General features: G+C 40.0%; 1 protein-coding gene across 4 annotated transcripts in view; it reads left to right on the top strand.

Annotated features, from left to right (window-relative positions):
* LOC311253284 (diacylglycerol kinase zeta-like) overlaps window positions 1-27,053 on the top strand; it is a 102,746-nt gene extending 75,693 nt beyond the window's left edge. For all 4 annotated transcript variants that reach the window (XM_084347135.1, XM_084347134.1, XM_084347132.1 and 1 more), the window contains 8 exons: window positions 4,042-4,131; window positions 6,922-6,978; window positions 8,771-8,814; window positions 14,415-14,455; window positions 14,923-15,043; window positions 18,660-18,696; window positions 20,865-20,964; window positions 25,856-27,053. In XM_084347135.1, coding sequence (XP_084203261.1) covers window positions 4,042-4,131; window positions 6,922-6,978; window positions 8,771-8,814; window positions 14,415-14,455; window positions 14,923-15,043; window positions 18,660-18,696; window positions 20,865-20,964; window positions 25,856-25,972 — 607 coding nt within the window. In that variant the 3' untranslated portion in view covers window positions 25,973-27,053. The remainder of the gene's footprint in view (window positions 1-4,041; window positions 4,132-6,921; window positions 6,979-8,770; window positions 8,815-14,414; window positions 14,456-14,922; window positions 15,044-18,659; window positions 18,697-20,864; window positions 20,965-25,855) is intronic.
* The last annotated feature ends 316 nt before the right edge of the window (window positions 27,054-27,369 follow it).

The raw sequence follows: 27,369 nt of genomic DNA on the forward strand, positions 1-27,369 counted from the left end.
AAAAATAATGTGTTATCCACAGACACACACACACACACACACACAAAACTAGAGCTAATAAAATAGTAACACTTGGCTGTTTCTCAAAAGGAAAAGAAACAGTTGAAAAATGCAGATAGAAAATATTATTCATGTATTTAACCCCCCACACACGCACACACGCGTGCACACACACACACACACACGCACGCACGCACGCACGCACGCACGCACGCACACACACACACACACACACACACACACACACACACACACTTACACACTTGAGAATTATGCAGTTCTACTTCATGCAGGCTTTGCCCTCTAACAGGCTCAATAGGTTTGACAATTCAAACTGTGAAGCAGCAAACTGAAATTACCATGTGCTTGCTCAACCTACCAACTACACTGAGTTGAGACCTTCCCTCAGAAAAGATATAAATACAAACGAGTGACAAATAGGGAAAAACAATGTAAGATGTCTTCTTGGGTCACCACGTGCACCCAAACAGATTCAATGGACCTTGCCATTGATTCTACAGGTGTGGTGACGTCTCAGGACTGCAGCCAACCTGTAACAAGCACCCGTCTCCCCCTAAAATGGATACTGAACTCATGTCTATGCAGGAAACCTGAGAGATCCCTCTGTACCATTTAGCCATGCTAAATAGTGTGCCCTGCTACTGACCTGTTCTACTCTGCCTCCAATCTGCTGTCATGCCTATGCTAGAGTATGTTAAGCATGCCGTTCCTACAGTGATCGTCGGCATCCACTAATTTGGAAAAAAAAGTGTTTGTGTGTGAAAACACATGTCACATTATGTTGTGTTGTTACCTAAAGTAACAGCATGATGTTAATGTTGTCTTTGTTATGGCTATGCTGTTAAGTTAATTTGTGTTTGCCTGTATAATTTGTGTTCACTCATTAGCATCAGTGCCCTTTTGAATGCTAGTTGTTAGAATAAGTGGACATGCTGTGTTGACAGCATGACTTAAGTAAATTGACCCTTGCCAATAGGAGTGGAGTGTACAAGTCTGGTGTTAAGAACCTGGAACTGTAATTACTTTTCCTGAGTTTAATTATTTGGTGTCTTGGAACCATGAACGCCATGATTATTAGCTATTGAAAAAAACACTTAGATAATATATCAATGTGGTAAAATGAATGCTTACGGGATCATAATAGTTCTTCCTGGCATTTGGGCTGCTGTGTGGATGTAAAATACAAAATGTGAACATGCAAAGATTAGCATACAGAATAGAAAGAGGGTATAAATAAAGTAACAGGTACAATGTGAGTATAGGCAGAGCAACGTAACCTGCTGATCCTGACAACACTTCCCTTTGGCTACGTGTGTGTGTTTGCATGCACGTGTGTGTGTGTGTGTGTGTGTGTGTGTGTGTGTGTGTGTGTGTGTGTGTGTGTGTGTGTGCGTGCGCGTGCATGTGTGTGTGCGCGTGTGTGTGTGTGTGTGTGCGCATTTGTGTTGGCGGGCTGATTTGCAATGCTGAGTGCACTGAGTGGGAGGATGAGGAGGAGAGATGAGACCAAGAGGCAGGGGCAGAGTGAGGGAGAAATGGGCTCAGGAGAAAGATAGAGTCAGAAAAACAGTGGAGAGAGAGAAAAATGGAATGCATGTCAGAGCACTCAAGAGTCACACCAATCTACTGTACTTAGACACGCACACACACACAGAAACAGTGTAGCATTTTGCCCACGCAGGGCCAGAGGTGAACGTTATTCCTCCCACTATAATTACCTCTCTCTCTCTCTGCTTCCCTCTATCTCTCTGTCTCTGACAAACACACTGAAAGACACCTACACACAAAAACATTTTGTTTTTAAAATGATTTTTGAGCCGATAGCTTCAGATACAGTCAGTTTGCACTTCAGGTGAAAATATGTTAACTTAGACACAACGCTCGCAAGACATCAGGCTCTCCAGCAGTCAGGGAATTTCTGAAATATTAGTGAGGTATATTTCAGGAAAGGAAACTTTGTGAATTTCACTGTATAGGAGAAGTCACAGTCACATGAATATAGTGGCTCTGACGGGGCAGATACTTCTGTTTCCCCCACCATTAAAGCATGTAATGTGATTTTAAATTTTTCTGCCGGTGTCCTTGACTGAGGCACTGGCCTAGATGTCTTGGCTGGACGCCATATGATGGCTGCCCACTGCTCTTTAGGGATGAGTTATATGCAGAGAACAAGTTTCACTACATTGTTTAAAGTATGATAGTACTGTATGTATTGTGTTTAGACTGTACAACAAGGTAAAGCTAGCATGAACAGGAGATCTACGTTTATCACATGGCAAGTGTTTTGTGGTTGGAACCACAGCTGTGGAGCTCTTGCCGAAGTACAAGTCTTTAGACTTTCAAGCAATGTTTTATATCAACATGGATAAGAAATTCTTGTAAGGGCTCAGAATCATTGGAAGTTTCAACATATATATATATATATATATATATATGTGTTTTTTCCCAGCTGAAAACCCCAGGGGCTGTTTTGAAATGGGTAGGAACACTTGAGAGTGCTTTGAAGGCACAGCGTTTTTCAGCTGAGATGGTTTTGCTGCCAGTAAAAATGTTGGAAGACATGAGCGTGAAGCAGTCGGATGACGGGAGAGTGGATAGGACAGGTGAGGCAAGGGGAGAGGGAGACAAGGAGCGAAGGTCGCAGCAGACAGGGACAGTATGGGTGGATAGGAGAGGTTTGGGAAAGGGGGACCTTACCTGCAATATTTGATACTGATGAGCTAAATATGTGTTTTTCTTGTAACAATAGCACCACCGACAAAGCACTGCTAATCTCAGTGACAAACAAAAGACTCCAAATGGTTTGTTCGGGGGCAGTTAATTAATAATAATTTGAAGCAGCAACAGCATGAAATGTGTTTGCATCAGCTGTGAGATACAAATACAACATGTACTGTAGCCTATACGGCTGTATGAAAGCAAACACTCAGAAACATAGGTGTAAAACTAAACCTCAAACCACAGATTTAATCACAGGAGACCATTAACAATTATACTCTCTCAGCCACTCATGTGTTGAGCCCCAGACGCAGTGGTTGTGGCTGAGGGAGGACACCATTATGGGTTGGCTCCTGTTGGCCCTGCTAGCACGGATAATTACAAGAGCATCGGTCAGCGTGGGTGTTGCTTGCTGTGAGGCTGCAGTGTAAACACATATAATCATGGTTTGCGTCTGCATGGTGTAACTGAAGCTACTGGAAAAAACTTTGTACAGGCATGACAACATGACGCTGCTTCTGTGGCCATTATTCAATTTCCCAAAAGAAGTTACTTGTCATGTTGTTGGGTGCTGAAAAGACATTCAGGGTGTGTTCAGTAAAATCTTTAAAAGTCATCCACTATCATGGCATGCTAGTGGATCAGTCTTAGTAGGTGACATCATGTCAGTGATACTCTGCTCTCCTAAACCAGACTGTATATCCTTTGCCCCAATTTTTTTATTTTGGTGTTGCAGTTATGGACTTTATGTGAGACTCTTACACCCTTTTAGCGATGTCTAGGCTTCTTCAAGTTTCTTCCAATTGAATATTCCTTAGAGAATTTCAGATCCATTCTGCTTCTTCTTGTTTTGCCCACAGCTAAACAGCCTTCAGAGTGCTTTGGTGTTCCTTCTTCTTTTTTCTGCCAGTGCCTTTGTCTCATTCATGCTCATTATCTCAGTGTTTGACTATTTAACTCTTAATCTAGGAAGGATCCACACTTACCAGATAAGTGAATGCAAAGAGGTTTAAAAAAAAGGCTGTGGCTCATCGTTTTGAAATTTGATTTCAATCATCATTCCATCACTGTATGTTTGTTATTTGAAAATCTGTTGCAAAACAACCTCACAGGGATATCAGATATATTTGTTAGGGGAAATTACTTCATTACGAAAAAATACTGAGGTCTCAGATGAATGAACAGACCACATCCTCTAAATCATCTGAACTCGGTACAGGAAACATCCAGCCCTGACTGTATCTGTCTCTGACTGAGTTAGAGTTTGTTCACTGACTATGTTTCCTCTGTGTTCTGCTGTAGTTCTTCCCAGAGGCAGCGAGTGAACAGTGACAGCTCTGCAGCTGAAGCTCTAACACACAACTCAACACCTGTGGCCAGCAAACTCAGCAGGTTAGTATACTCTTAGTTGGCTGTATCTTTTTTTTTTTTATCAGAAAAATAAGATGTGACATTAGTACGACAAAGCTTACACAATCGGTGGTTTGACAAGTCGAAATGCATTAAACGTATGCATTAATCACATACAAAGGCTTGGAGACTTAAGTGAAATGGATGTGAAAGAGAATTGTTTTGAGGTGGGGCATGAGGAATAGGGCAATATGGGAGTGGTCATGTAAAGGGAAAAACTGCACGTTCCCAAAGAGAATAATTTCCTCACAATGAGGTGTCCATTGCCAGGAATCAAAGGAGGCCAGAACTGTGCAACATGCAGGGTCAGTTGCCTCTGAAGAGTCCATTCATTTGTGATTACCAACAACTTGAAGGGCATTATTATTATAACATGATCACCTGCCAAGGAAATACAATTAAGAACATTATTTTATTATTAACATGTGTTTTGCAATTAAATGTTTTTTGCAAGCAATAACTCAACACAGAGTTTGACCAATAGCTCGAACAGGCAGTATTATTGTAGCTTGTGTGTTACAGGCACCATCCTGTGGTGGTCAGAAAATGCACTGAAGGACTACTCTTAGTGTTGTAAACAAGATATTTGAAAAGATGAATACATTTGTATTTAATTTATTTTTAACGTTGTGCTGTCTGCAGCCAGCTGATGCCAATGCCAGTCATTTTAGATAAAGGCTATAGTGCAATAATTGGAATGATGAACAGACAGTTTCACTGGAACTACTTCCGATCAGAATCAAGTATTCAACTGGGCCAAATCAACTTTCTTTCTTCAGAATAGCTTTAGAGTTAGCCTGCATTAGTCCTACATAGGGTTGCTTTAATTGTCCACCTTAATGCATGTACAGTACACCGGTACACTTCGCCTTTCTAGTTCTCTGGCAGCCAGCCCAAATAAAGTGTATTTGTGGGAAACACTGTTGCTACATTAGTAAGACAGGTACTGTTCTCAAAAAAAGTACCTGTTAGATAATCCAAGACTTGAAGCATTGCCGACCGTTAAACTTCTCTCTCAGATATTTTACTATGTATATTCCTCATGAAAAAACCTCCAAAACAATGTTGGAGACGTTTTTTTTTCATCTTAGTCGGTTTTATTTGAATGAATTTAACATGTACTGCCAAACCACAATTACAGTTATGAAATAATGAAGAACGGATTTCACCCAACATTGTGAATATCATTAATTAATTGAATAAAATAAATTTAATGTAGTTCACTCTTCAGAATTGGAAGATCACCTTTTAGAATAGTTAAAAAATACAGTTTAGACTGACTGAGAGTTGGAAAACATTTCCCTGTGGTGTTGCTGTTGGCACAGCTGTCACAAAGCCAGCGTTAGCAACATGGTTACCGCTAATGACCTGGCTACTGTCTAAAGCAAGAAACAACCACAAGAATCCCAATTTGACATGGAAACCCCAATCTTTGTACTAGAAAAGGGAAGAGTAAAACACTTGGTTGTATCTAAGAAGTAGCCAGGTTCTGTTACTGATTCTGAAGAAAGAATGCCAGATATGAACCATCTCAAGTCTAAGTTGTGAGGTGAAACATCGACTTTGACACAACACTCAAGTGCTCTCCATCGGGTGAATGCCTGTCCGTTGCATTCTGAAACCGCCTCATCCTTCAGCTGCTCTCACATGCTGAAATGCCCACAGGCAGCTTACTTTTCAAGCACATTGTACCACAGCCTCAGCACAGTAGCAGGAAAACGGACAGAGTGAAGGGAGGCGATTCAAAGACGGGTGAACAGTTGATCTGTTTCTATCACTTTGCCTTTTCGCCTTCTTTGCCTCCTGCATCAGTGGAGTTATTTTTCTTTTGCAGCATAGAGTTATTCCATTTGTTCCATGGTTACCTGGGGATACTGACCGGAGAACAGATGCGCTTAAGAAAGACTAGCACAGCGAAAGTGAGGTTTTTAGGGAACTGATCTATATGAGGATGGTGCCATATCACATTGGAATGAGTTCTTTATTCAGAATGAGTTGTCTATTGCCAGTTAGAATATGTCACTCCCCAATTAAGTTGTAGTGCCCAAATAATGTCCCCAAATCTCTCAAATTGCCAAGATGTTTACATTATTGTCCTCAAAGAAATGATTTTCCTCCTTCAGATATAAGTGGACAGCTTGGCCAGAGAAGACAGATGGTTTGAAAGAGGAGTAAAAGAATCCATCTATGTCAAACTTGAATGACCATCCTTGAACAGAGGAGGTGGCCTACGACATTACTTATCACCCACCTACAATGCTGTACTGAGTTCTCTCCCCAGACAGCTTAACAACCATTCACACCTGGGCTCACCTAGCCTTAGCAACCCACATGAAGGCCACTTGGGTCAACAACCCAGAAGTGGCCCTAACAACTCTGAAACTCAGAGCTCACACGTGTCCTTAACAACTCTGTAAGGACACTCCCACACAGAGTTTAAAAGCCTGCAACTCCCCTCCAGTTAGTTAGAACTGAAGAAGCCTCTTGGATGAGAGCTGAAACGTCTTCAAGAAACTGAAACACGTCCAGTTGCCTACGATACAGCACTCAGGATCCTACAAAGTTTTCTCAGCGCTACAGTCAAAATGAAGTTTGACTGACTATGCTAGTAAAGCTCTATGAGTGGAGAGCTTTGTGACAATTTTACCACTTCCTGGACATTGATTATTGCGCCCATTCATGGCCACAAGTGACAGCAGCAGATGCAGCAATCACACACTTTTTCCTCAGGAAATGCAAATAATCTGGTTTGTCATCACTGTTGTTTTGCAGGGCGGGTTGCATCCATCGTTCCAACACCACTGCAGCTGATTTTAAACCAAGACTAAGGTCAGTAAACTGGCAAACATATATTTGTTCTGTTATTTAAATAAAATAAATCAATTATCAACACATCACAGGAGTATAGATGTATCCAACAAAACAAAGATGCAGTACCCATTAATTTAATCAATTACACATTCAGTTTCCGCTGTATACTGCCAAAAGGGTCACTGAAGATACAAGAAGCAGCTTTCTCAGTATGGATAATATATATTATATTAATATTGGCTGCTTTGTCACTCATGGCTGCTGTCCTCTCATGACTAACCTTTAACGTTTCTGAAGCTACCACATACAAAGTCCAACAGTCGATGCCAAAGCCGAAGGTATGAGAAAGCTTTCACAAGAAGTGTGCTGTGGTTTGGCAGGGTTTGTTGCCAGCAGTTTGATGTGGCTGCGTCTTTTTGTGTGGGTGTGTGTTTTAGTTGTATTCTCTAACAACCCCTATGCAAAGCTCTTGTGATATTGTCAGTTTGATTCAAGTCTCTATGTCACATTCCTCTGCTCATTAAAACATCCTGGTACTCATTAGAGCAGAGCAGTGCTCTGTTCATTAAAACACAATTGCAATGACAATGTATGTGTGTGTGTGTGTGTGCGTTCGTGCATGCGTGTGTGTGTGTGTAAAAGCAAAGTGAGCTCCTCTTCCGCTAAGAGGTATGACAGGTCGTCAGATTTATTCTTCTCAAAGCTTCTCATCAATTGTAATCTCTCATTTATTTATGACCAGTAGTTCTAAACTTCCTATTTTTACAGCCTGCATGTTCAAAATACAACACAGATGATAACATGTACAGTATACTTGCTATATAGTAGTTGATTTACATACTTTACAAGCCTCCACACCAGTATCAGCCATGACCAGAGGCAATTCTGTTTCTGGGTTGTCTATCACAAAGGTCAAAGGTCACACAAAACACATTTCCGGCCATAAGAAAGAAGTCATACACTAGTTGTAAAAAAAAATAATGTTATGATATTTTGTATCCAATAGGTCAAAGGTCAACTTCACTGTGACATCACAATGTTCTGCTAGTTCATTTCATTTACATTTAGTATTAAATATACATTATAAAATATATTTCCATTCAGAAGTTACATTTTGCTCCAAAAATAATTGCTGACCTAAGATGCGATAGACACATTTACCACCCCCATTTCAAAAAACTATTTGCATCTGCAAGATTCACATGATATATCAGGCTTATGGTAAAAATGGTGATTGTTTGTAGGAAAGGTATTAGAATTTGCACAAATATACTCAAACAAAGGGAATTAGGAGTTAAATTCTGTCTCTCGCATAAACCTGTTTCAAATTAAGAACTTGTCCCTCACTACAGCCTAATCCATTTGAGGAAATATAGTATTTGGGCAGCAGGACTTTGCATGTGGGACTGAGTCAAAATGAACTACACTGTGTGTGCTCATGGTAATGAAGAAACATGTCACCCAGTGTAACTCATTCATGAGTTAATAATAGTTTTTAGAGAACAACGGAGCTCTATGGCACACAGGAATAAGATATATCAAATTTATATAAAGATATTTATGTTGGTTTGGGTCTGCACATGGGATTTGTTGAGTGTATGAAACATTCACCTGCCGTACCGACTTACTGCTGATGTGTGCATGCAATGACCCATTTCCATATTATGTTTTGTTTTGCTCAAAGCAAAGACAAACATGTGTACAGGAGTGTGCATAATCATGTGTGCACTGCAAATGGCAGTAAACGCGACTGAACTTAAACAGTAAGTGGTTGAGCAGCTCCTCTGTCTCTGTTTGTCTCTCTCCCCAGACAGGAAAAGAGCCAGAAGACAAGTGAAACAGAGAGAGAAAAAGGTAACACACACACTCACACACACACACACACACACACTCACACGCACAAACACACAAATTTCTGTCTTTCAATGTTTGTGAGGACACCCATTTGATATAATGCATTCACTAGCCTCTAACCCTAACCCTTACTCCAACTACGAAGCATCTCTTTTAATGTAACGTCAAATCTTCAAACAGTCCTGAAGTAGTGAGGGTTGGTCAAAATGTCCACACACACACACACACACACACACACACACACTTTTGTTTGTCATATAGGTAGTTTGTCGGACCTGGCTGTTGACGTCTGATTTAAGGATTCATTTAAACTTCACGTTACACGCAGAACTGAGCCTTGCAGCTGACAGGTGTACCTGTGGGTAAGAAAGGGAAGTGAGACAGCCTTTGTCTCCAGACAGACTGTTTTCTTCTCTGACACATATTTTGTCAACCTCTGTCTCCTTGCACTCACTTTGCATTCTCGGAGACGGGTGTGTGGGAGTCTGAGCTTTCTTTTCTGTCAGCTTCACTGTGAAATTATTCTCTTTGGGAACGTGCAGTTTTTCCCTGCATGATCTGGTTCAGTTGTGTTTATTTCTTGGGCGGTGAGTTTGCCAGCAGGTTTGCGTTTGATTTCAGTTTTAGCGTTCCGCATTTTGAGTTGAACACTACCCGGTTCTTGCTGTCAGTGATTAAAGTCACTATGGAAATTAGTCCCATTCTGCAATAACAGCAGCTAATACAGTCATGCTGTTATTTTGAAAGTGACATTGAATGCCAGCTGTTTCAGAAGAAAACTGTCTGACTTCCCACTGCTTAGTACACATGTAAGTTGACATCATTATGATTTACTTATTTTTTAAAATTTTAATCAATAATTCCTCTCAGTTACCAAATCAACCAAATTACTCACCAAATTAGTGGTGGAGCTCATGACAAGACATTTGTACTGGGGAGGAAACACTAGCAGAGGCCTGAGGCCTCTGGGACATTATTGATGCCCCATTTACATTTGTCCTTGTATTAGTCAGTAAATTGTCTGTATGATAACTTGTGGAGTAAAAATCAATTTGAATGTGCACCATGTTAGCACAATATAAACTTGAATAATAGCAGTCTTAAAACAGTCCCCCATCTTTCGGGGATTCAATTTTAGCTGATAAAACAAGTGTCACATAAAGGCTCATTATATTTCAGTATCTTTTGTCAGCAGTACAGTACATACAATATTACCAAACAAATTTACAGGCATTCAGAATACCATAAAATAGTTGCAATGTGGAATCTGGAGCCTTTGTGAAGATTTGGTGTCCAAAGGCAATTGCCTGCTTTGGATGGTTTGTAGTGTTGCCTTGTATGTAGTTCAGTTCAACCTGTAAGTGGGGATGTTATAACCAGGTAAATGGATGCACCAACCTTCATAATGTCTATATCAAATAAAGACTGAGGTCTGTATTTAAGATGCAAAGAATAAACTTGTTGAGTCTTTTATCTTTGAGTAATTACGTTTTTTTCTTGGAATACCAAGTTTAAGCAAATCACTGAAGTTCGGTTCAGACCAGAGATTGGCGAGAAGACAAAATTTTATATCACCCAATGTGCCTGGTAATGAAATCAGCTGGGTAAGTCCGTAATAAGCTGGTAGCTGGTGAAGATGAAAGAGAAAATCACCTCATCAATTTACTTAAGTAACAGCCATGTCTGTATGACAAAAGCCCTAAAATGTACTGCTACACTAACAACTTAAGTGCTTGCCCTCTGCTCTGCCATGATGAAGTTATATTAGAACGTTGCAGGGGGACGATGCAGCAGTGTGAACTGATCTGGTGCATCTCGACTCAGGACGGCTGATGGTGTTGCCTGCGCCTCAGCTTGTCAAGTCGCAGGTAGTTTTGTTTTAGAACGTAATGCATATAATCGATGTAGTCAGCGCCTACTGCTAAAGTGACAACTTCACTGCTTGTCCTCTGCTCCCTTACTCTCACTCGCTCAACCACACACTCACTTGGTGAAGCACACCTTTTTGTTTTCACTATTTCATCATTACTAGAAATGCAACTGTAGCAGGTAACTCACTCCCGCTGTGCTCATTCATATATTAAGATGCTAAAAATTATATCCCACTATAAAAAAGAGCCAGCAGTTTGAACAGGAGTACAGAGAGTTTTGCTGGGGACTGGGAGGATGTGCCATCTCATTTGGTAGCATTGTTGTGAAGTGGAAGGTTTTCAGAATGTTTTTCAGATGAGCACATTGTAAATAACTGCAAGTTTCCACTCATCCCAAATCTCTGGTCTGCACAGGCCATACATGCATTAAAAGAAGTCTAATTTCCTCTATGCTGGCTGTGAAGAGAGCCCTTCTCAGTGATTGCACTTCAAAAAATGGAGAAAATAAACACACTCCTTGTTTTGTGTTAAAGTTTAGTTAAAGTTATTATGATAGGAGTCTAAGTAGCCGATGGAGTGGGGATTGCCTGTCTGTCGAGTGTAGGGTTATTGCTGTTGTTTTGTCATGGCAAAAAGCGAGGAAATGTGTGTTAAAGATAAGAGAAACTGACTTTATATACTAGGATATGGGCGGATAGGATAATAGGTTCTCCTTAATTTGCATAATTTGGTTTAAAAAGAAACAGAGTTTGTCGTGGAAACATTTAAATTCAGTTTCTCGTTGTGTATAACATACATGAATCTTCTACTTCTAACGCAGACACTCATCCTTTTCTCTTTCATCCCGACGTACAGACAGCTCCCGTAAGGGTTGGACAGGTTGACTGCATCAAACTGAGGAGTTCAATGGAGCAAGTGACGTGTGTGTGTGTGTGTGTGTGTGTGTGTGTGTGTGTGTGTGTGTGTGTGTGTGTGTGTGTGTGTGTGTGTGTGTGTGTGTGTGTGTGTGTGTGTGTGTGTGTGTGAGAGAGAGAGAGAGAGAGAGAGAGAGAGAGAGGGCGAGGATGTGTGTGCCAATTTATGAGTCTGTGCGAGATCGAAAGAGGGTGACGGGTCTTTGCATATTCCCTATGGTTTCATAAATCTCTCCTCTCCTCTCCTCTCCTCTCCTCTCCTCTCCTCTCCTCTCATGCTTAAGAATGACTCTCATTTTCTCTGGTTTACTTAATTCCTTCTCTGGGCTAAATTCATTTAATTCTTACATTCAAAGTGTGTGTTGGGTTTTGTGGTTTGTGTGTTGTTTTTGATTTGTCTTGCGGCCACAAAAGCTCTTAGAGGTTTTTGAAGTCTTCTCTCTCTCTCTCTCTGTCTGTGTCTCTTGCTCTCTCGCTCTCTTGCTCTCTCTCACACTCACACACACACACACACACACACACACACACACACACACACACACACACACACACAAACACACGCACTAAGCTTAACATAACTGGATTTGGACTCAGCTATTTAGAGAAAGAGAGAGAGAGAGGGAGTGAGAGCGCGAATTGAGGTCAACCTAATAAACATTCATCTCATATGTCAGCCTGGCTTCAGCCATACACACAGAATATGTTTCATCCAATAAGCTATGACACAAACATGCTGTGTGTCTGTGTTTTAAAAGGTTTTGATGAGGAGTGTACATTTTAATTATGATGATGTTATTGGCTTCATCTGTACTCTTTTATTTCCATAATGGATGCCCCCTATTTGTGTGATAGGGTAGGATATATCATTATATGCACTTCTGGTGAGGTCCAACAGGCACAAATTACTGCACAAATTACTGCACAAATTACTGTACAAATTTTAGGTTTAATGCATCAAAGCATTAAACCTAAAGACTTGTGGTAGGTTCTGTGTAATAACCATGATTGAAGGCTACAAAATGCTAAACTACCTGTCTCTATTTCATTTAACATCACAAATCATATTTGCCAGACACAAGGTAGCATGTTTATTCTTTACACACCCGAGTAAAAATCAGTTACATTTTTTTAAGTGAAAATTAAATGCAAAAGATACCATTCCAACTAAAATCATTACCCATGTCTCTGTCACAACGTGACGTTTTTCATCCAGCCCTACTTTTTAAATAATTTACATTTCAAACTCCAAAGGATTTTCTTTTGTGAACATGCATTTTGATTGGTCATTAACCATTTTTTGCCTTACATAATATGAATGTATTACAAAAAATATTGTAGGTAATCATTTGGGGGGAGCTGGATAGTGATAATTATTTATCAGTTAAATGTTTACCCTATTCACATGGAGTGTCTACCCAAACAAACACAAAAAGAAAACAATAGTACAACAACTGAGTTTGCTTTGACTGAGAATGGCACTCATTAGAGTGCATACCTCCACCAACAGCTAGCAGTCCATGGGGATGGGGATGGGGATCAGCAACATGACAGATAAGCAGGTACATCAGGCTGTCGTCAGCAGGTGAACTCATGTGATCTCTAGCAATGGCAACATAACAAAGAGGGAAGAGAAGAAAGAGCGTTTGTAGCAGCATGCCAAGTTATACTTTTTTTTCGTTTTACCTTTATTTATTCAGGGGTGTTTGGTGATGAGAGAGTGATGCTCTCTTTTTCAGGGATGCCCTGATCACATTCACACACAGTTACTCATTTACCCCTGGAAGCTCCACTGCACAAGCTACCTTCTGTAACCTTCTGGCCACCACTGAACCACTTACTTACTATTATAGTTTATCTGCTGATTACCTCTTAATGGATTAGTCATCTTGTCTATAAAATGTCAGAAAACTGTTCAAAAGAATAGACAATATCCTGAACCCCGTGGTGATGTCTTGTTTCATTCAAACAACAGCTGAAATCCCACAGATTTACTGTGTTGCTCACAGCTGCTTTATACTGAATGAAAAGCTTCTCCTTTAGTTTCTTTAAATCCCTGCAGCCATCTGACGGCAGCAAGACACATTCAGTATGTTGATATATTTGCAGCTTCTCATTTGAGTGCAGTGCTATTCCACACAGACGGTGACAGTGTTAACCTTGATTGAATGGCATACAAACAACATCACCCTACTACAGAGTCAGCGCACACTATGCTCACTTCACACTGGCCGGTTATAGCAGAGCATTCTGCCTGTTATGTGAGAGATGTCGGATTACCAGAGTTTATTAATCCTTTGCGTCACAGCCTTCTTTCCAACGTTTCTTTTAAAGTTGCGTTTCATATTTTATTCCAAGATGCACTGCAGTGCAGATACTTCAAGTTAACATGAGTTACAATAATATGTGACCATATACAACAAATTAAAACTGAAATGGCAATCACTAAATCGACTTCAACGGACATTAATTATAATATTAGTGTGTTGTCATTGTACTAATTTACTTTTAGAGAAGCCCAAACCACACGAGACAAAATGGCAGCCCTACCACCATGTGCTTTCTTTGCATTGTGATTCTTTTGTGTATTTTGCGACTTGTAATTTATGATGCTCTGACTCTTTTATCTGCACACTAATGTTATCCTGTGATTGCTTGTTATCTTAAAGCAACATTACGCAACTTTTTAAAAACCTTTTTGATGGTACAGTGTCTTGTAATAGGGTGAACTGTATCTGTCACAGCCACTCCGCCCCCTATCATTTGTTGCAGCTACTACTCTTCTAAAAAACCCTCTCTCTCTCTGTCTTCATGCTAGAGATGCTGATCGAATGTGTAAAGAACAAGGATATGAAGAAGGTGAGTTTCATTTCAATCTGTCATGAATGCTTCAATACTCATCCATCTTAGATATGGATTTGTCTTAAAGCTTTAGGCTACTTTGGAAAATTAAAGTCAGCTGCACACCTGTTATATCTCTACATTGTAACAACTTTCTTACAATAGTTGGAGATGTAATGTCAGTTTTAAGCTGTTCTCATTTTAATTTTGACAACTTAGAATGGGGGTTAGATACTGTATGACATCATGGGTTGGCTAGGCAGAGCAAGGCTAAAACAGACCAACCCTGGCTGGCCCATCTGCGATTAGAGAAGTTATTGGTATTAATTAAAATGGATATAATTTAAGGATGGAAAGAGCGGTCACTCATCCATAGTGTAATGGAAATAGAGTACCTTTGGGTAAGTTAGTATGAATATTCATAAAAATGTTGCCACAAATTGCATTTTGTTTTACATCTCATTTAATCACCATTTCACCAAAAGCTGCAGGAGCTGCACCTGAAGGGAGCAGACCTCACAACACTGGACTTGTCAGGCTGCACTTTACTGCACCATGCTGTCAGCGCAGGAAGCAAAGAGATGGTCCGTTACATCCTCGACAATGGTAACTGCAGCAATCCTTCCTCCATTATGAATTCGAATTTATCATACAATCAAACAGTAGGATATAGATTCAATGAAATTTTAGTGGATGAGATAGGTAACACCTTAGCAAGTGGGACCAATTTTGTACAGGGGACCACGCATCCTAATAGTATGCACATCAAAACTAGAGACCTTCTTCCTGCCACGACGCTGCTCAACATGTTCGCGTTCCAACCAATGACTTTTCAGTAGTCATTACTACATTATAATGTGAGTACTCAATAATCAAAGGTCGGACCAAACTTCAAACTTATCGTGCTTGTGGGAGAAAAATATGATTCTCCCAGGTCATTCTGTCCTCATACGATAGGAGGTCATACATATCCTGTTCGTGACGCCAATTTGTTGTGGAATTTGACCATTCAGGACAGATGAAGAATACTGAGAGACACCGATGACTTAAGTTGAAGTAGTTTATACAAACTTGATCAAGGAGGAACAACATAACAGTACATCTGTCTGTACAGAACAATATCATGTTAATTCTAACAAGTCTTCCCAAATGCTCAAATTATATCTCCAGCTCAGGAAGCATCCCTCCCATACATGGTTATCTGTTTAACAACATAGCAAGGGAGGTGAATGCAGAGTTTCTCACCTCTACCCAGAGGAATGGGAGGTAAATAGGTCACAGACACTAAGTCTGCTAACATAGATAGATCGAAGGCCTCCTTGCGAGTTTTGCACAGTCAGCTATGCTTTGGCTTGGTTCATCAGACATCTGTTCTGTAGACATATCTACAGTAGCTTTGAATAACTAGGTTGCAGAGACCATGAGATATAAATTCATAGAGCAGTCTTCACTATCCTTATCCAGACGTTAACATCTGTACAGGATACGTATGACCTCCTATCATATGAGGACGGAATGACCTGGGAGAATCTTATTTTTCTCCCACAGTGACAAATGTGTCCATAGATATACATATCAACACCTAGCACAAACAAGGGTTTCCTTCTCAATGTATTTGTATTTGACTTGTTGATAGTTGAACTTGCGTGAAGAGTAACAAACAGGGTGGTCAACCCAATCAGCATCCTCTTGCAAAAGTACCCCACCAGCTCCTATAGCAGTGGCATCAACCTCCAGTTCAAAGGGTTTGGAGAGGTTGGGAGTGGCAAGCAAAGGGGTGTGGTTTAGGACAGACATCATACTTATATGTCCACAGTGCAGAAGTTATTGCAAAGGGCTCTCTTAATGAAAGGAATGGGACACTTTGTTATGGCACAAACTTTTGCCTGTACAGGGCTCTCACGCCTCCCAGAGCTGACGGTGGCTTTTCCAAATTCACATTTTGGGATGTTTGGGGTAAGCAAGTGAACAGCTGTTCAAAGATCTGCATGTGTTCCTCCCGAGCTGTGGTGAACACAGTCAGATCATCGAGTGTCTCATTACAGTTAGTCAAACTAATCAAAACTCTGTTCATCAATCTTAGAAAGGTGGCCATGGCAATGCATATGCCAAAAGCCATGACGGTGTGTATTATGATCTGCTGTTATGAACGCAGACATTTCTGATGCACAGTCTGTTAATAGTACTTCTCAATAGCCTTTGAGCTATGAGTCTTGAGTCTGTCTTGCTTTTATATTTCCTTAACAGAAATCAGTTATACACTGAGGGTAACTATCAGATTCAGCCTCCAGAAGGCACATAGCTGAATTATAAATAAAGTGCATCCATAGATCTATCCTTTTTACCGACCCAACCCTTTTTGCATTAAAGCTTTCATGATGTCATTAACTTGCTGTCGGTTTGAGACAGAATCATCTGGGTTTCTGAAAATTTGCACTGGCATGAATTGTTTATATTTTGACAAGACAGACTAGATGCAAAATTTGCTATAAATATTGTTTGAATGTCCAGAAGCCCACCACAAATATTTTATTCCCGCCTTGCCTTGTCAACGAAAACAAAACATTCTATTCGTCATAGTTTTTAGTATCAAAGATGTATTTTTAGCTCTTTGATGTCTCGTCTTAGTCATGGAAAAAAGGCCATTGATGAAAAAATGTTCATCTTTGTTAACAAAATAACACTGTTCAGCCAAAACCAAACGAAACAGTCAAAACAGCACCCCTGCTCCTGGTGGCTCCAAACAGAGAAATTCCTGTACGTGTACATGAGCCTGGCACAGTCCTCATGTAGTTCAGCGTGTGCCTCAATGCTAGTTCACAGTGATTAAACAATAATATAAATAACAGTCTGTTATAACAATGAGGGGCACTGCGGCAAGCTGCAAAACTCAGCCGCCCTGACTGTCAAACTGGCAAGGCATTTGTAAGTTCTCATTCTCCAAGTTGCTTCTTCTGGATCAGAAGGCCGGACTTGGTGCTGCTCCAATCAGGATCCTCTGATTGTCAGACAGGAAGCAGGACATGAGATGGGCACTGTCCCAGCAGGTGGAATTAATCCACAGGGGACCACACACCCTTATTAGTATACACATCAAAAACACTACAAAGAGGGCTACACAAATGATGAGGGCCTGTGGTCGTAACAAGCTTTGAAATGTATGTTTTAGGTCATGGTTAAATCATAAAGAAAATAGTTCTTACTGTGTATAATAGAACAAGAACTCCACAGTCTTGCTCTCTACTAAATTATAAAATATCACACTGCTTAGGTGCTATAGTACTGCTTGTACTGACTTCAGTAGATGGCTATTTTAGAACAGCTACATATGAAATTAATTTTTTGGACACATGGTTGACATATCACAGTTTGTTAATGTTAATAAAAGTGGGAGATTACAACATCCACATGTAATAATGCATTGTTGCAGATGTAATATTTATGTATAGCTGGTCCACATATCCTGCATGAGCAGCATGTGTTGTGGCGGAAGATCTTGATTTTCATTTTAGCACTCAAGTGAACAGGTTAAAGCAGCCACAATGCCTCGCATGAGCAGCACAGCTCATGCGAGGCTGCAGTGGAGCATCATCTAGATATTTGGAGACTTGTCTATTTTTTCATCTGTGGTTCTCAGTCAATATATACCTGAGAATTACCTGTGGACAGTCATATTGACTTCAAACCAGTTTCAATGTCTATATCTGTGGAATATGTCACAGACAAAAAGAAAGAATTTAGACAAGTGAAGGGCAGTATTTTTCTTGTGTGCTCCTCTTTTCTTTCATTCTCGCACTCTCTCTGAATCATCTTTATTGATCATTATCAAAGGCAAGCTCCATGTTGAAAGATAGGGCATGCAGTAAAAGTGTTGCAGCAGCTACACTGTCTGTGTGAACAAACACACGTGAGCTGAAGCAGTTCGGCAACGCAGCTGTCATGTACTGCTCATGCGGGTAATGTTGTCTGGTTGTTAGAAGTACTCCTTATTTTGATTATGATGTTCAGAAAATATGATTGTGAAGTTCAATTATGTAACGACAACGTGCAATCTGTTGTTATACAGTAGGTAGAAAAGAACCAGTATTTCTTAAAAAAAAAAAAGTAAAAAAAAAATTTAATTGTGAACACAGACAAATGTAGTTTACCACTTATACTCAACAACTTTGCTCCGGTTTGACAGTTCTCTTCAGTCATTTTCTCTCATCGGTCTGTTTTCCAGCTCCGAGTGACCTGCTTGATGTCACAGAAAAACTACAGTAAGTACTTTCATGTTTATCTTTATCGTCTAAACCACTAAACAATTCAAATATTAAAGTTGAAGTAGAATATTTGCATTTCCTGTAGAAAATGGGTATAATTGCTGTATCTGCCGCTGCTTCTGGACTTACATAAAAATCAAACTTCTACAGTCCCAATTTCAAAAACGTTGAGACACTGTGTAAAATGAAAATTAAACAAACAACAAATTAAGTTTACAGACAGTGATTTTAATGAAGTGTTCTTGAGCCCAAGTGGTAAACCCCAAGGATGCCCCTTTCATACCCATTTATGATACTGTCACCTGTTACCTGTGGAACGTTCCAGTCAGGTGTTTATTGTAACCTGACCAGCAAGGTGGTTTGTTACACAAGACCATCTGGAAAGGGTCTGCTAGAAACTTTCTGTTTTCCATTACTTACAATTTGGAGTTTCACAAGAGGCTTTGTGACCATCATTTATTCATCATTAAGACCATACAGTAGATGACAATAAAGGGACATAGGTTACAAACAGTCCTAGCTTAAAAAGCATTTTATGTTGTGATCATCATTATTTACATTTGGTGTCATAGTAACCTTGAATTGTCTGTAAAACCTTGAAGTCAAAATGCTTTCCACTGCACTGCTGGAAAAACCTGGTAGCCTGAATGTAAAACTGGTTCAATTGGAAGCTAAACTGCATAACCCAAAGTACCCAAAGTGTTGAAATACATTGCTTGAAAAGCTGTAGACTAAACTTTGATATTGTGGAAATTGTGATAAACTGCCTGAAGAAGAAATGCTTTGTATTAATGTCACACACATGAGTTGAATTGTTAAACACCCAACTGAAAAGGCATCGGCCTAAAGAGCTGAGAGTTACAAACCTTTGCTAAACAAAGCAATGCAGAAATGTGAGTTAATGTAAATAATGAGTTACTAGATTTGAAAGCTGAACTGCATCATCTAATAAAGCTAAGAGCTGAATTGCAAGCCTATAAAGCTAAAAGCTAGACTATAATACTGTCAAAGGTATTCACTTCTATTGTAGAATATTTGTTGAAATTGCAGTATAGAAAAAAGTTGAACAGAATATACATTTTCTTAAAGCTACTACAGGAAGCTTCCATATGTTGTCAATTCCGGTGGCCCCTGTGGACCAAAGATAACGATGATGAACTTTAAGTGCCGTACCCTACCACCAAACGACAGAGCAGCTTTCTTCCTCAGGCTGTGAGACTGTAGAAGTAGTAGCTGACCAACTGGGACTGCTGCATCTGCTGCCGTCGCTCGCAGTGAGCAATGCGTACGATAATCAGTGCCTGTAGATGGTAAATTTGTCACAAAAATCTGCGCTCATACAGCTATGCTACCTTAATCATTCAAATTAGATTTTTACTCTAGTGTTACCTACAGGTGAAAGATATCACATTTGACAGCAGTGTTGGCAACTGTTGTCTGATGGTACAACCCAAAATTGGTGCTGATTGAATCATGCTTTAAAGAGATGTTGCTACATTTTTAAATGGCCACAAGGTGGCACCGTTGGTACCATGCTGTAATATGTCGTGCACATGCTCATAGAGAACTTGTGTGTCAAGTTTCATCTTCTTAAAGGCAATAGAATTGCAAAAATATAATGTTTTATTGTTACTGTTGTTCTGCTCCCCCTGGGGGTAGATTTGTTCAATATTTTACACACTCTCGACCAAAAACTCAAAAGTCAAAAGTCTGATAACCAATTACAGATAAACCTTAAGCGATTTCGAAAAAGAATACACAAGTTGTGTTCACGCTAATCTAAATATGGTACGTATTGGTGAAAATTGGAAGTTTTTTATTTTTTACTTTGTTTCCATTCTTTGATCATCCTGTGACCTCAATTAAACTTTTAAGGACATAGAGGTGACAGTGTAGCTGAGAAACTGTTCTGGAACTCTAAAACTTTGTCTAGTGCCTACAGCTCAGATTTTGTTCCACCGGGCCCTGGTCTGTCTATATGTGCTGGGCATCTGAACAAGTGGACCAAATTTTAAAGAGAATATACATAAGCAACCAAACAAAAGCAGTAGGGTGCCTGATCATCAATGGTGCTCGACTCCCAGTAGATGTCAGATGCTGTGATCTCATGCTTGTTACTCACTCTCTCTCCCTCTCTCTGTACTCTCTCTCTCTCTGACCACCAGTGGGGAGACGGTTCTTCATCGGGCTGCATCTCTGTGTCACAGGACCATCTGCCATTATCTAGTAGAAGCAGGAGCATCACTAATGAAAACAGACCTACAGGTAGGTTATGTACACACACTTTTGATTACATGCCCAAACAGACAGCTATTTCCTTTTTTCCATGTGAAAAGAAAACACACAAAAAAATTAGTAAACAACATGATCCTGTTTATCCATACCCAACCATGAAGAATTTTGACTTCAAAAATAGTCATAAAGATGTAATGTTCTTTAACATATTATAAAGAATGCAATTTTGAATCAAATAAATATCACGTAGACCGCTTTGGTCTCATTATGAGTTACCAGATCCATTTCCTGTACTTTAAAGAACTGTTCTTGAGAGCCTGTACTCACAACATGCCTTATGTGTCACTCTCGTGTGCATCCTATTTATTAAATAATGTTTGGCTAGTCCATTTATGCCCTTGTCAAGAACATATCAAACATTCTCCACAACTAGCTCAAATGCCATCAATTTACAGGACCCGTTCTTATGTCATTAAGGCGTGGTTATGAATAGTTTCATTCCTGGGGTTGCTCTTATGTTTGATAGAGTCCTAAAAAACAGCCTGGAAAGAAAACATGGATGTAGCATACGTAACATTTCCGGAAGGTTTACGATGGTACAGTTTGAAGCTTCAAGTCGGGTTTATGGTCCAACTCCAAAGATACTATCTGTGTTAGTTGCTACAGCTACAAAGGCGGAGGAACTACAGTATGTGGGCGCTACTAGTCACACACACTCTTGTCTTTAGAGATAGGGTTAGGAACCTTGACATCCAGAAAGAACATTGAAAGGTGTCAGGTGAGGTTCTAGCATTTGTTTAGGATGCCTACTAGATGCCTCCTCTGTAGGCTTTTCCAGAACCTCCAACCAGAAGCACACCCAGAACATACTGGAGGTAGTGGAGGAAGTATTTAGGAAGAGGAATGTCTGGGCTTCTTTGGCTTTGCTATCCAAACAAACACAACACTGTGATTAGATTTAAGCATGACCATTCTCAACATGGCTAGTGGCCTCTGAAAGGTCTGCTATATAGACTTTACAACTCCACTGTGATTGCTGCTTGGAAAAAATGGATGGCATAACAACACTGTAGTCCAGTAGACAAGTAAAGGTTGGGTTTAGTTGTTGTAGCAACCATTGTGACTGTATATCGGTGTGTGTGTGTGTGTGTGTGTGTGTGTGTGTGTGTGTGTGTGTGTGTGTGTGTGTGTGTGTGTAGGGGCTGGGGGAGTGGAGGGTTGGTTGGTCGGTCTGTCTCAACTATGCGTCTTCTTTCATTTTTTGTTCAGTTTTCCATAGAGGTTTTAACCGTGTAGAAAAAGCTCCCTAACAGGCTGGACTCAGCAGTGACCTAGATACAGAGAGAGGGAGAGAGAGGAGAGACTGGAGAGAGCTTGCGAGAGAGACAGACAGTAAGAGAGTGCAACGAATGGAAAACAAGACGAATGACTTGAGAAGACAAGACTATGATTTTGACATTCGCTATAATGTACTTTTATATCTGCATCTCTGCACTTACCTCTTAAAGTGTCTCTCTTTCTCTCTCTCTCTCTCTCTCTCTCTCTCATTCAGTTCATTCAATATCAATTTCAGCTTTTCAATTTTAATTGGCTTCATTGACATGACTTTGTGGATCACACATGTTGACATCACACAACAGAATATGAATAGCGAGTAATAAAATGAAATGAAGGAAAAGAAAGTAACCCACATTGAAATATTGCTTTGTGACATGCAGTAACATATTCTCCTGCCAGTTCTACTATCATGCTGTCATCTCCCCAATGGTTTTCAATTAGTCTGTCTTCTGGAGAGTAAAAGTCTGGGATTTTCTGGTTTAAATCTAAGAATGTTTGTTAGCAGCTCCTCGTGCTTAGCACAGATGCTGTTATATAGCATCAGTTATATCTGAACTAGAGAGTATATTTCTTGAAAGAATAGCAGAAAATGGCACTGAAGCCTTTTCCCCATTGAAAAGATGTGTTCACTCTTCTCTAAACTGGCTTCAGAGTTTGTTTTCAATTGGCCGTGAAAGATGGTGACAGACATACAGTCCCCTCCAAAACTTTTGGAACAGCGAGGCCAGTTCTTTTATCCTTGCTGTACACTGAAAACATTTCGTTTTGACATCAAAAGATGAATGAGTCAAGAAGAAGAACAAGAACAAGAACAAGAAGAGGCAGAAGCAGCACTGAACTGTGTTTAAAAAGTGGATTTAAAGGAGCAGTCCGTGGTTTTGCAGGTCAGGACTGAAGCAGCTCCAGTTTGGTTTTGGTATGTCAGCATCCATTTCCAGGTATTTACATCTAGATCTGTTAAAAAAATGAATATAAAAACTTTAGTTTGAACCCACCTATTTTTCAAGTGAGCAAAATTATTGGAACATGTGACTGACAGGTGTTTTTTGCTGCCCAGGTGTGTCCTATTACATTGATTATTCAAACAATAAATAGCGCTGAACGCCTGCTCTCAGTTTCAGCTTTGGGTTTTGCCTTTGTAGACTGCATTTATAGTTAAAAAGGTGTACCCAACATGAAGACCAGAGAGCTGATAAGAGAAAAGCAAGCAATTTTGAAGCTGAGAGAAGATGGAAAATCAAACAACATTGGCCATAGCCAGTACAACCATTTGGAATGTCCCGAAGAAGAAAGAAACCACTGGTGTAATCAACAACATACATTGAACCTGTAGACCAAGGAAAACATCAGCAGATCATGACAGAAACATTGTGAGAGCTGTAAAGAAAAACCCTAACACAACTGTCAGTGACATCACCAACAACCTCCAGAGGGCAGGAGTGAAGGTATCACAATCCACTGTTCACAGAAGACTTCAGGAACAAAAACACAGAGGCCACACCAGAAGATGCAGACCACTCATTAGCAATAAGAATAGGAAGGCTAGATTGGAATTTGCTAAAAAGTACAGAGACGAGGCTCAAAAGTTCTGGGACAAAGTTTTATGGACTGATGATGAACCGTTACACCAAAGTGATGCAAAGGCTAATCTGTGAAACAAGGTGGAGGTAATGTCGTGGCTTGGGCTTGCATGGCTTCTTCTAGGATGGGCTCATTGATCTTCATTGATGATGTAACACATGATGGCAGCAGCAAAATAAACTCAGAAGTCTACAGAAACATTTTGTCTGCCTATTTAAAGAGAGATGGAACCAAACTGATCGGGAGATCATCAACTGAAAGAGGCTGCGGTGAAAGCCTAGAAAAGCATCACAAAGGAGGAATGCAAAGGTTTGGTGATGTCAGTGGGTCGCAGGCTTGATGCAGTTATTGCAAGCAAAGAATTTGCAAATAAATATTAAGTATTATTCCCTCTAATCTATTTGTAGTCAACCTGTTCCTATACTTTTGCTCACCTAAAAATGTGGTGTTCCGTTACAAATGATGCGCTCTTCTAAGTTGTAAAACAGATCTAGATGTAAATACCTGGAATGATCTCTTATTAAAATTCATCTTTTGATGTCAAACCCAGATGTTTTCACTGTACAGCCAAAATAAAGGAACTGCCCTCGCTGTTGCAATAGCTTTGGAGGGGGCTGTATGAGACGTCCAATCACCTGCCAAGTATTTTTTAAAATGATCTGCCCTTTTCAGACAGTTTTCTACTTACTCATTCATTGACTCTCTCTTTCTCTCTCACTCACACACACACACACACACACACACACACACACACACACACACACACACACACACACGCAGTACTCAACTAATTAGAGTCTGTTCAAAACTCTGTAAGTGAACCAGCATGATGGCTCCTCCCCTAAACAGTAGTTTATTTAATTTCAAATTCAGATTTTTCTCATTATCATTTTATCATTTGGAGACTTTATCAACACCACAGTTTCGGTTTCCACCAATATGAATCGTAACACTCCTCAACATGGGCATGAGCTGGCCTGTAAACTCACTTTCACACACATTTTCGACAAAGCAACTAGAACCTAAACACCACAGCCTTGTCAGCAGAGAAGAGAGGCTAGTCATTGTGGCAAGTGGGAAGAACAACAAAAGCCTGTTTTGATGTTAACAAGACTCAAAGTGTAAAAGCCCAGTGTTCTACACAGCTTGCAGTGCAAAGTGTCAGAAGAAAGACCAACATACTGGTACTGCAAGACCCTTACAATGGAAAAATCATGAAACTGAAAGATCACAGTTTTATTAAAATCCAACTGGCTTATCTGAGGAGCATGAAAGTGGTCATCAGTCTACCCATCTGATAATGAGATACACTACAGTATCTGGTGTGCATATTTAACTGGCTTGTTTAGTTAGATATGGAATATGGAAAAGCAGTAAAATGAAGCGATGCAGACAGCTGGCTCTTTGTGGCTTGTGCATATGAGCTCACCTTCAAAACGGCATCAAGGTTATTTTGCCTTGTCATGCTGTCCTGCAGATAAACATTGCCGCCCTTTCAACATGCCTTGACTGTTCATGGTTTTTCAAACAAATTTAATTTCATCATCAGCTTCATAAAGCTCATTGTGATTAATTCTACCACTATGGAGAAACAGTATAATGTTGCTGGCCTCAGGGGAGTGTCTCTGATTCTTTAGATGTAGGGCCACTGCTGAGTCTTGCCTGAGGTTGGCCCTCCGGTGTTGGACCATGCACTTGACTCCCACTTCATTCAGATATAGATAGACAGCAGTGCTAGTCAACCTTGTCTTCTGTCAAAAGTCATCATCCACATCACACCTTATGTCCTCTTTTGCAATACACCTGGGTAGGCTTTCACCTAAAATGGTAATTGTTCATAAATCATTCTGTTGTCTCATAAGTTGACCTAGTAAAAGCACCATTAAACAAGCCTGTAGCTGTTGAAACAGCATGTGGACTTTAAATGTTGGGTTGCTTGTAAGTCAGCATTTAAAATGAGAGAAATGTAATGTTTCTGTAATTCTTTGTGTTTCTTTATCAGGGTGATACTCCTAAGAACAGAGCTGAGAAGGCTCATGATGCTGAACTGGCAGCCTATCTGGAGAACAGACAGCATTACCAGATGATACAGAGAGAGGACCAGGAAACAGCTGTCTGAAATGGTTCAACTCTTTGTGGCGAGGACATGGATGAAGAAAACCGCTGTCTTCTTCCTCAACTACATGAGACTGACATCAGCTCATTTAGGCCTGTGTGACAGGGGGACTGGTTCACAGACTCAAGTTTACTACTGACACGTGTCCTTCCTGGAAAGCACAAAACTAAGAATGAAGCTGTGCCAAATCTGATCAACAAACATTTAATACTGATTATGACAGTGATCATGATGAGGGAAATGATGATAGTAATGACAGTTATATTGAGGCCCGAGGTGTATGTTGATGAGGGTGAAGATAGAGATTAAGATTATGAGATGTTCATTGAGTCATTCCTTTTCATTTTGAGTAGCTATGTAATAAAAGTGTAGTAAAATCAAGAAAATAGAAACAGCCTCGGGGTGATCAGAATCTTGTTTGTGATTTTGAATAGCAATTTTGGGAGTTAACTTGAAGAGTTTTTCTTCTAAACACTTTCATACCAGAGAAATTGAATCCATTGTCACTAAAAGTGACCATAAATTAGTGATATTACGATGGTTCATGGGGTCAGATTGTCTCAATCAGTATCAGACTCGTGTCATGGTTAAAAAAAAACTCAGGATAAGTAGTTCATTTCATACTCCCACAGATTTCAAACTTAAAAAGATACTTTAACTGTAGTCACTGTGCATTACACAGCTTACTAAAATGTAAGATGTAAAGTTTTTATTTAGGGAGAAACTATAAAATATCTTGCGTGAGCATTGTAGACATGGAGTAGGGCTAAGTGGAATTTCATCGACTGTCCAACAAGTAAATGTTTTTGTGAGAAAGAAATTAACCATGTGGACCATGACTATTCACAGCTAAGTTGATGGATATCTGAACATATGCTTTTGAAGAATATCTTGTCTTGAACCAAACTGTTGAAAAAGGTATTCATGAATATCAGTATCAGGTTTCATGGCTATCTAGTAGTTGTCAAAAGATCTTGTTTGGACCAAAGTATTGGGCGGACTGACCAAGCTACTTACTATTCCCCTATTTGCTAGTTGAAATGAAGCTCTGTAAATACTTGACCATAAATGCCATTATCACTCATGTTGTTAGCCTGCTGTACTTATTTAAAAGTTTTGTTTGGTCGACCCTCACCCATAAAACCATATCAATATATTCTCTAACAATGTACTATGACAAGGATCCATAATACAGACTGATCGTCTGTTTGCTTTTTCTCTCAACTCTACCGTAACGCAACCTACGCCTCCAACCTGAGTGATCGCAGTGAAGTTTTCAGTGTTCACAGTTAGCTTTGCACATATTGTGAATAGTCATAGCATCAAAAAAATATTGAGGGTGACCACTGCCCAACAATCAACAGAGCCCTTTTGTAGCACTATGAACTGAATGGACATTG

Source organism: Pagrus pagrus (genome assembly GCF_965226575.1).
Source record: "Pagrus pagrus genome assembly, chromosome: 24".
In the NCBI taxonomy this organism is placed as follows: Eukaryota; Metazoa; Chordata; class Actinopteri; order Spariformes; family Sparidae; genus Pagrus; species Pagrus pagrus.